Here is a 10,381-nt window from a genome sequence, read left to right as displayed (position 1 = left end):
AGATATCTGTACACCGACTGGTGTCACGCAGTCCTCCTCTCTCGCAGTGATACCTGTACATCGACTGGTGTCACTCAGTCCCCTCTCTTTCTCTCTCTCTCTCTCTCTCTGGTAGATATCTGTATACTGACTGGTGTCACTCAATTCCTCCCCCTCTCTCTGTGTCTTTCTGTCTCTCTGTGTCTCTTTGTCTCTCTCACACACTCACTGGTAAAAATCTGTACGCCAACTGGTGTCTCTCAGTTCCCTCTCTCGCATAGTCATATCTGTACACTGACTGGTGTCAGTCATTCCACACCAGCCGCTCCCCCCCCACTTTCTCTTTCTCTCTCACACTGGTGGATATCTGACCGACTGGTGTCACTCAGTCCCCTCTCTTTCTCTCTCTCTCTCTCTCTCTGGTAGATATCTGTATACTGACTGGTGTCACTCAATTCCTCCCCCTCTCTCTGTGTCTTTCTGTCTCTCTGTGTCTCTTTGTCTCTCTCACACACTCACTGGTAAAAATCTGTACGCCAACTGGTGTCTCTCAGTTCCCTCTCTCTCACAGTGATATCTATACACAGACTGGTGTCTTTCAATACCCCCTCTTTCTCTGTCTATCTCTCTTGCTCTCTGGTAGATATCTGTACAGCGACTGGTGTCCCTCAGTCCCCTCACTCTTACACAGTGATATCTGTACACAGCCTGGTTTCTCTCAGTCTCCTCTCTCACAGTGATATCTGTACACTCACTAGTGTCTCTCAGTCCCCTCTCTTTCACGCAGAGATATCTGTACACCGACTGGTGTCATTCAGTTCTCTCTCTCTCTCTGTGGTAGATATCTGTACACCGACTGTTGTCTCTCAGTCTACTCTCACAGTGATATCTGTACACAGACTGGTGTCACTCAGTTCCCCCCCCCCCCCCCCCCCCCTCTCTCCCCCTCTCTCCCCGTCTCTCTCTCTCTCTCCCCGTCTCTCTCTCTCTCTCCCCGTCTCTCTCTCTCACGGTGTCTGTCTCTATTAATATTAAAGAGCAAACTTTAAACAACAGGGTAGTCTTAATTAATGTCTGTGATTTTTCAACCCCACCTTTTTGATTCTAGCCCCCAGTCTCTCAAAGACAGACAGTTAAGGGGTAAACCAAAAGCAAATGGGATGTGACTGGCCAGTTTTCTTCAGCTTTTTCCACATTGATCAATGCAAGACACAATCCCAATGTATTTAGAGACGAAGCAATGATCCTGTAGGCTCCGAGGGACTATCCATTTAATTCTTTATAACTGAGATTTTGTTCTCTGACTTTTCAGTAAGTTGATAATGAGAGGATAACTGGGGAGTAATCAAATCTCTGATGTAGCTTTGACAATCAGTCATAGAAATTTACAGCACGGAAACAGACCCTTCGGTCCAATCCATCCCTGCTGACCAGATATCCCAACCCAATCTAGTCCAACCTGCCAGCAACCAGCCCATATCCCTCCAAACCCTTCCTATTCATATACCCATCCAAATGCCTTTTTAAATGTTGAAATTGTACCAGCCTCCACAACATCCTCTGACAGCTCATTCTATACACGTACCACCCTCTGTGTGAAAACGTTGTCCCTTAGGTGTCTTTTATATCTTGCCCCTCTCACCCTAAACCTACACCCTCTGGTTCTGACTCTCCAACCCCAGGGAAAGACTTTGTCTATTTACCCTATCCATGCCCCTCATGATTTTGTAAACCTCCATAAGGTCACCCCTCAACTTCTGATGCTCCAGGAAAAACAGTTCCAGCCTGTTCAGCCTTTCCCTATCGCTCAAATCCTCCAACCTTTGCAACATCCTTGTAAATCTTTTCAGAACTCTTTCAAGTTACACATCTTTCTGATAGGAAGGCGACCAGAATTGCAGGCAGTATTCCAACAGTGGTCAACTAATGTCCTGAACAGCCACAACATAACCTTCCAACTCCTGTACTCAATACTCTGACCAATAAAGGAAAGCATACCAAATGCCGCCTTCACTATCCTCTCTACCTGTGACTACGTTTTCAAGGAGCTATGAACCTGCATTCCAAGATCTCTTTGTTCATCAACACTCCCTAGGACCTTACCATTAAGTGTTTCAGTCCTGCTCAGATTTGTTTTCCCAAAATGCAACACCTCGCATTTATCTGAATTAAACTCCATCTGTCACTTCTCAACCCATTGGCCCATCTGATCAAGATCCTGTTGTAATCTGAGGAGCTGTTCATTACGCCTCCAATTTTTGGTGTCATCTGCAAACTTACTATACCTCTTATGCTCGCATCCAAATAATTTATGTAAATGACGGAAAGTGGTGGACCCAGTCCTTCTGAAAAGTCACTGCTCATACCTAGTTTGAAGTTTGTTTTTTCTTTTATCCGACACTTGCTCTGTTACATTCAAACACCTGCTATCTATTTGAGAATACTGCCTGTCTAGAGTTTAAATGTTTGAGTATTTTGATCAAAAACGAACTTTATTTATTTTACAGACCTGTCGTATAAACAGATTTCTGTTGTTTGTTTTTCTTTAACATAAGCTGCTGCTCACAATACAAAAGATCACCTTCAACTCTTGGCTCATACCAACAAATGATTTTTTTAAAACCTCAGAGGTACCTAGCACCAGTCAGTGCATTATGGATAGCCTTTGGTGTCTCCGTTAGGAAAACATTTAGGTCCCTGATCACTGTTCAATGAATCCCACTGGAAGCACCTGCAGGAAGAATTATGCTTTGCTTCAATGGGCACTATAGTTGACTCAACAGTTTGGTGCACACAGAAATTACCACTAGTACTTGGGGACCTTTAGCCTAACAAGTGCAGATGAAATTAGGAAGTAGGTGAAAGAGAATGAAAAGGGGTGGGGGGGGGGGGGGGGGGTGGGTGGGTTTGAGGTTGGGGGTGGGAGAGGGAGAGGGGTGTGTAGGTGAAAATGTCATTTTAACAGACATTATTCCTAAAAGAAAAGGACCTTGTCCATGCTGGAAGGCCAATGCTTATTTTGAGGCTTATAGTTAATTAAAAGAGCAATCTTAACACTGTGGTGGTGACAAACGATTGTACTCCCCACTAACCTTAAAGAAAACTGTTCACATGGATCTAATAATGTTTTTAGTTCCAATAGAACCTGTTTTTGCTGGTGCCTTGTTTGCCTATGTATTATCAATGTTTTGGATACTTGTAAACAATATTCTACAATTTCAACAATGCCTTCAAAAGTGCATGTTCGTAAAATGAATTTGAAAAGGAGTTAGTGAAATATCACAAAGCTCATGTGAATTTCATTGTCATTTAGAATCTGTGCAAATGATAAGAGCATTTGTGGTGCTGTGGTAGCATCCCTCCCTCTGAGTCAGGAGGATGAGATTCAAATCCTGCCTGCTCCAGAGTTATGTCATATTTTCTAATCAACTTGCTCAAAGATATTATCTGAAAAATGATCACATGTATTGATGGATTTCTCAGTGAATCTGTGTTTTGTGAGATGGTATAACCAGATACTACCTGAATTTCTGCCTAGTAAGTTAACAACCGTCCTTTTTTTCCCCACTGTATATTTTTGTTTTGGTTGACCAACAGCAAGTACCCTATCCGATGCCATGTACAGAAAATGGCAGCAGTGCAGAAACAAAATCACTTCATGCCACGCTCCCCAACATTGTGGTCTGTGTGTATACCATATTTCTGTTGATTTCCAACAGCAGTGATTTGTCCTGATTGTCTTAATTTTCTGTAACAGATCATAGATTCCTGCAAATCAGAAAAATGCCATTTGGTCCATTGGAGTTGTGGTACCTCTGCAGACAGTCTATCCAAATAGTCCATCCACTCTTGCTCTTTACTTAACCTTGCAGTTTATTTCCCATGAAGCACTTATCCAAATATATTTTGAAAGTTATTGAATCTACTTTTAAAATCCTTTCAGGTAGTGCATTCCAGATTGCAACAGCTTACTGCCTAAATTTTATTCCCTTATATCTCCTATGGTTACTTTAGTCGTCATTAAATCTGTTGTCCATTAGTTGCTGCTGCTACCAACGCTGGAAATAGTTTCTCTTTATTTACTCTGTAATACTATGTGTAGGCTGACAGAAAGGAACAGCGTGGTATGTTTATTTTAATTTTGCTATTTAACAGGAGTAAAGTGCATTTTAAGTTTGAAATGGGGGTTATTCCCCTTCGTGGCTGAAGGAGAGTATACCCCAAGGTTCCTCTCTTTGCTTTGTGTGATTTGACCCCATTTTGTTTGCGTTGCTGTTCATGACTGACTCATTGCTGGTAATTGTGGTGACAGGCTCTAAGAAGAAAGTCAGATGGTTTCCCGTTAGGAGACTCTTCACACAACCCTGCCCCAGTCTCAGGATTCCTTACAGGTTTTTAAAGACAGGTGGGTGGACTGACAGATATCTTGGTGTGTAGTTTGTGAGACTTTTATCTTCTGTCAATCCACTTTTTCTTCCTCTTTCCCTTTTTATGCTTCTTCCTTGCTCCTAAAAGATTTTGCAATATTTTTTCACCCGTGAGGAAAAGACCTGTGTAATGGATTTAAATGCAAGTGAAAGTCCTCTGATTCTGCTTCATGATCAGATTCAACCCTGCTCCCTTGTAAGCAAACTTGCCAGTCAGCACTCTATATAAATTTATCTCTGCTTGCCATTATCATTTAGACATTTCTGGCTTGCTAGAACTTTGATAAAGGTTTGGGAGTAATTGACCCTATAGTGATGTGATAAAACTGATTTCTAATTGGAGGTGGTCTGGTTACTGATAATGGAACTTCTTTTCTATCACTGAATGAGGACAAGTTCCAGTCACATGTTTTTGAGGGTGCTGGGCTGTCTCAGATTGATAGATGATGTCTAAAATTACGACTACATTGCTGCCATATGAGTTTGTAACCAACAGTAGTCATTAACAATCAGCCCTGAAAAGACCCAAGTTCTCATCTTTCACTTATAAATATCTAATTGAAAAAATGCTGTTCAGGGGAAAAAATAGGGTTATTAAATCCAAAATGTTTGTATCACAGCTCCACCAGCTTCTCTAGTCTTTTTGTTCTCCAGAAACTCCTCTCATTGACCCATGGGCTATTTTATAAGCTACTTCAATACACATTATTTTTTCCTGTTTTCCCAACTTTTATGTGGTGTACATCTATCTGACTTCTTTTGCTTCTTGCTTCTTTGATTTTAAACATGTCTAGTGATTGAATGTTTGAACTCTTTGATAAACTGAGGATTTGCTGGGATGAACTTATTGATGCCTGTCATTTGGGGAAGATGTGTGGTTAAAGAGCAGAGTTCCTGCAGTGAAACTACTTGGACGTATGCTGATACCTGATGTGAAACTCCGTAATTATGTGTACCAGACCAAATAAGCATCATAACATTCTGACAGTAAGGATTCCCACTATGAGTAAATGTTTTTAGCCAGCTGAGCAGTTCAGATCCGGATAGTCCAATTTTCATTTGTGGCAATTGATGATCTCAGTCAGAGTGGCATTAGGATCATGAAATCAGCTTCTGAATTGCCAGATTAGCATTTCAAGTTCTATCTTCTTCTAGACACCATGCAGCCTTTCCCCACAGTGTCCATGCATGTGTAGATATTGGTTGAGTATATGATTCGTTATGCTACCTCTACAGGAAAGTGGTTACCTGGATAAAGTACCTCTTAAAGAGCCGTTCTCAATCCTAGCATTCATAATTTCTAGGCAGGATGGAGAGAGCAAACATTGAAGAAAGAAGCTGGAAATGGAAAGTAAAGTGAGGATAGAATTATTAAGAGGACCTTGGGGTTTTATGTGCACAAATCGTTGCAGGTATCAGAACAAATTGAAAGTGTGGTAAATGAAGCTTATGGCATTCTGGACTTTTAAGATAGGGCCATAGAGTACAAAAGCAAAGTAGTTATGATCCTGTGTAAAAATTATTCGACCTCCGCTAAGTGTCTGGTTCTGGGTATTGTGCTTTTAGGAAGAATCTAAAGGCATGAGGGTGTCATGAAGATTAATTAATGGTTCTTGAGATGAGGGATTTCAATCACGTAGATTGGGATAGAGTAGATAGAGTAAAACCATTCCTGTTGGTTAAAGGGTGAAGAATGAGAGGACATCGATCCAAAGTGATTTTCAAAAGAACCAGAGGTAATGTCAGGAAAACCTTCATGCGCAGCTAGTTGTAAGGATCTGGAATACACTGAATGCAGTGGAGGTACTTGCCTTTAAAAAGAGAATTAGATAACAATGTGAGAGATTTGCAGGGTTATGAGGAAAAGGCTGCATAATGGGACTAGGTGAGTTGCTCTTGCAGAGACCTAGTGCTAACCTAACAGGCTAAATAGCTTTCCTCTGTGCTGTAACTACTCCTAACCAGTCAGGCATGTTGAAGCTCATCAGTGAGCCTAGCACTGTTCCAGCTCAAATTAACTTATCAGCCAGAGAAAAAGAGTAAAATATTATAGATGCAGGAAATCCTGAACAAAATTGGGAAACATTCAACTGGTCAGGAAGCATCAAAGAAGAGAACAACCCTAGAGTTTCATCCTGCATTAGAACATTTCTCATTGTTTTGGTCAAGTTCTCACTGTCCTTTTTATACCCTGTAGGATTTAGTTTGAAAACCTCTGACATACTATGTCCACTTTTGCTGGCTTTTCCTGCATTTATTTTTGTTAACTTTGTTTCTAACAACTGATCAAAATACAAAACAGTTAACTGGAAACTCGAAGTGGTACATTCAAAGCAAAGGGTGCACATACTGTCCTTTGCTGGATAAGCAAACTCCAAGATTGTTTGGTTCAGTGATGCTTTGTGATCTTTAGATGCTTTTCTGTTGCACTTTAAATGCCAGTAACCAACAGATATACAGTTTTATTACTGTATATGAAGAGTATAGGGCTGTGTGATACTATCATACTCTTTAGATCATTGATATGTTTGATTATTAAATCTGGGGATCCCAGGATTCTTCCTGTAATTGCAACAAGTCCCAAGATAGGAGGTTGTATTTTGAAAGACCTTCCCTAGGCCTGTAATTGATTTACATTTTCTAGCATATGCACCCACAATTTCATCTCTACTTTTTCGTGAAAATTGTAGTGAACTGCTGTAATAAAATGAGTCGCTTCTAATTGAACAGAAGTCATTCAAATATAGAGGTGAAAGATTTTACTAGCATCACTTGCAGCTACTAATTTGAGGCTTTTCACTCTGATTACTCATATTAGAAATATACCAAATGGGTCAATGCCACAGAAAGGCCCCTGAGATTTCCCAGCTCTGGGTCCAACCAATCCACCTTCCATCCTTCATCTAATTCTAACAATATAATCCTAACCCTCCATTATTTTCTCCCATCCATATGTTTGTCTAGATTTCCTTCAACACTGTTCACCTCTACGACCAAGTTTCACATTCTTGCCACTCTCTCAGTATGAAGAGCTTTCTTCAGATTCCCTATTTAATTTTTTGGTGAATATCCTGTGTTAATGACCTCTAGTTTTTCTTCCTTTCACAGGTGGAAACCCACTCTCTGACACTATCAGAAGCTTGGTCTTTTTTTATATATTCTGACTTCCCTTCGCCTTTTATTCTCGAGAAAAGCTATCTAGCCTGTTTATTCTTTCTTGATTCCTGCGTTTCTGATATCAGACTTAGAAATAATTTTGTATCCTCTAATGCCTCTGTGTCTTTTTTGTAACTTGGTTACTGGAGCTGGCTAATTTTACTACTTCCATTCTTTTCCAGGCTTTACCTCTCCACCTGCTCGAAGTGGACATCGTTGTGTTGCTGATAATTCAAGCCTTTATGTGTTTGGAGGTTATAATCCTGACTTTGAGGAGTCAGGAGGACCGGGTAATGAAGACTATCCACTTTTCCGTGAACTCTGGCGATATCATTTTGCTTCTGGCACCTGGCAACAAGTGGGTACAGAGGGGTTCATGCCCAGGGAGCTTGCATCTATGTCAGGTATATATTATTCCACCTTTCACAGCATTTTCCATTACTAGCAAATAAATAAAGTTTTCTTTGCTAGTATTGTCACTCAAGTGTTTGTGTGGTGTATGATGGTCAGAAGAGCGGAACATTTTGGGTTCAGTCTGTCGGAGCACACAGAAGTGTGTTGGCTTTATAATATCTGGATCTATAAGAGGTCTGATGTTGTGGCCTTGAAAGTAGTTTAAGGTGATGAATTAAGATTTCATACAGAAAGCAAGTTGGTGCAACATTAAGGATATGCACTTGAGTATGATGTGTATTCCCTCTCCCTGCAATGGGTTGATACTTCATTGCCTGTTAGTTTCACACATCTGGAATGTATGAACCAACTAATTAAAACAACCTTAAATCCTCCTCCTTCCCTCACCCCCTGCTCCGCAAACACTGACCCTCCTGTGAACTATACAGATGGTGACTAAGCTCTATGACCTGAAGACAAGGCAGTCTTTATTTTTTGATCCATTTTAGTTTTAACTTTTGGTGTCTTATGATTTGCATGACCAATTTAAGTACAGCGGGAAATTTTGTTTTAATAATATTTCCTCCCCATCATTTCTTTCTGTTTCTCTGCTGGGTTTGAAGCTAACTAAATCGGCTTTATACCAAAACTGCAAAATGAGTATGTAATGTTCGCAAGTGAAAGAATTGGAGACAAATACAGAACTATTGAGCGAAGTGTGGACAAGAGAACTGGTTGGCAGGTGGGTGGACTGAAAGAATTATATACAGCTGGGAATGGCAGCTTTTGTATTGAGATGCCATTTTTTAACAGAAGCAGAGAGAAGATTGGATTCAAAGCCAAGAGAAATTATACTTGCACACAAGCCAATATTTTTTGTCAAAGTGAATTGGAACAAAAGTTTACACTAGCAAGTATACAAGAGGCTGAGACAGAACTCTGTATATTTACGTTATCAAAATTGCACAGAGCACAGAAGCCTCCTTTCCCTAGAAGATAATGACTTGGGTGATAGCCTAGTTTCAAGTGTAGGGTTGTGCTGACAACATTCTGCAATTGTAACATCTCTTACTATTGCCAATTAATGGAATCCTTTGTTTTGTAAAGTTGTGTACAATGTTGCAATTTGGTGCAGCAGTGCTGATTTAAACAATCTTTGCTTTCCCCTTCAGTTGTTTTACATGGTAATAACTTGCTGGTATTTGGAGGCACTGGCGTGCCCTTTGGTGAGAGCAGTGGGAATGATGTCCATGTGTGCAATGTTAATTACAAGCGATGGGCACTGCTCAACTGTCGAGGGAAGAAACCCAACCGCATATATGGACAGGTTAGTGAGACTCTGGCTCCCTGAATCAATGAGAGGACAACACAACATGAAATAAATAATGTTGCTGTTTTGCTGCTTCCCTCCCCTGACCCTTCACCTTTTTACCTGGCAGCAACCCCAAAAGCGCCCCCCCCACAATCCCCACGGCTAATGATATCCCAAAGACGCAGCCTTGCATTGAGTGTTTCCCCTTTTCCTCACACTCTCTCAATTTTTCCCTAATTTTTCCTTATCTGAAGATGTTGGTTCCTAGATGGGATCTGGGGTGGATGGATGTTATCCCAGGTATTCCTTGGCAATTTAGTAGTTGCACCTGGTACTTTTCTCCCCTAGTATTGATTACACTGCCAAAATTCCACTGGAGATTTCAGGAAAGTGATCAGGAGCAGGAACTCTGACCAATTATCCCTTTGTATGAACTTTAAGGTACCTGTCAAACTTTAGTTACAGCCTAATTGAGACTAGTTAACTCTTTACAAATTGGGAATCAAACATCACACCAACCTGGTCTAGGTGGTTCAGCTGTTTTGTTGGGCTCTGGATCACTTCCTTATGAAGTGTCCTCCATGCTCTTGCCCACAAAATTTAGTTTAACAATGAGGCTTGGTCTTGAGACGATCTGACCATAAAAAGCAGTGGTAGGGATCCCTCTTGTTGGAATATGCTGACGTTGATCTGCCTCTAACACTAAGACCTATTATTGTGTCCTATTTGAGTTCTATAATGCTCCACAGATCAAGGATGAAACTTTGTAACTCAGTTGATGAATTGGGCACACTTGATGAAGTGTTTCTAAAGTGTGAACTTTTAATGTGTTTTGGCTGTAATGTGATTACAGTGCTAATATTTTATGCGGTGTTTCTCAAGGGTGGTTTTTCTATAATGCAAGGTTGCAACCATCGCATTGTTCAAGAACTCACTGTATTGCTTACAAACAAAACTGCCCTTTTAAAACCCCCGGTTTTTTATGCAATTCAAACAGAACAGCTAGGGAATGCAAAATAGTAATGTAATCTTGGACTGCATAGTCAGCATTCAAAACCATGTGTCGTATATGAGGTACAATCTGGGCAATGTATTCCCATGGATGGAGGTTTGC

General features: G+C 40.7%; 1 protein-coding gene across 2 annotated transcripts in view; it reads left to right on the top strand.

Annotated features, from left to right (window-relative positions):
• The window catches only part of klhdc10 (kelch domain containing 10), a 41,321-nt gene that overhangs the window by 19,905 nt on the left and 11,035 nt on the right, over nt 1-10,381 (top strand). Inside the window, exons 2-4 of one of the 2 annotated variants that reach the window (XM_043714001.1) lie at nt 4,292-4,384; nt 7,745-7,966; nt 9,128-9,282. In XM_043714001.1, the coding sequence (XP_043569936.1) occupies nt 4,292-4,384; nt 7,745-7,966; nt 9,128-9,282 (470 nt within the window). The remainder of the gene's footprint in view (nt 1-4,291; nt 4,385-7,744; nt 7,967-9,127; nt 9,283-10,381) is intronic. The other variant, XM_043714002.1, reaches the window with a different exon arrangement.

The sequence above is a fragment of the Chiloscyllium plagiosum genome, chromosome 23 (genome assembly GCF_004010195.1).
Source record: "Chiloscyllium plagiosum isolate BGI_BamShark_2017 chromosome 23, ASM401019v2, whole genome shotgun sequence".
Lineage (NCBI taxonomy): Eukaryota > Metazoa > Chordata > Chondrichthyes > Orectolobiformes > Hemiscylliidae > Chiloscyllium > Chiloscyllium plagiosum.
This window is presented reverse-complemented; position numbering and strand designations above follow the sequence as displayed.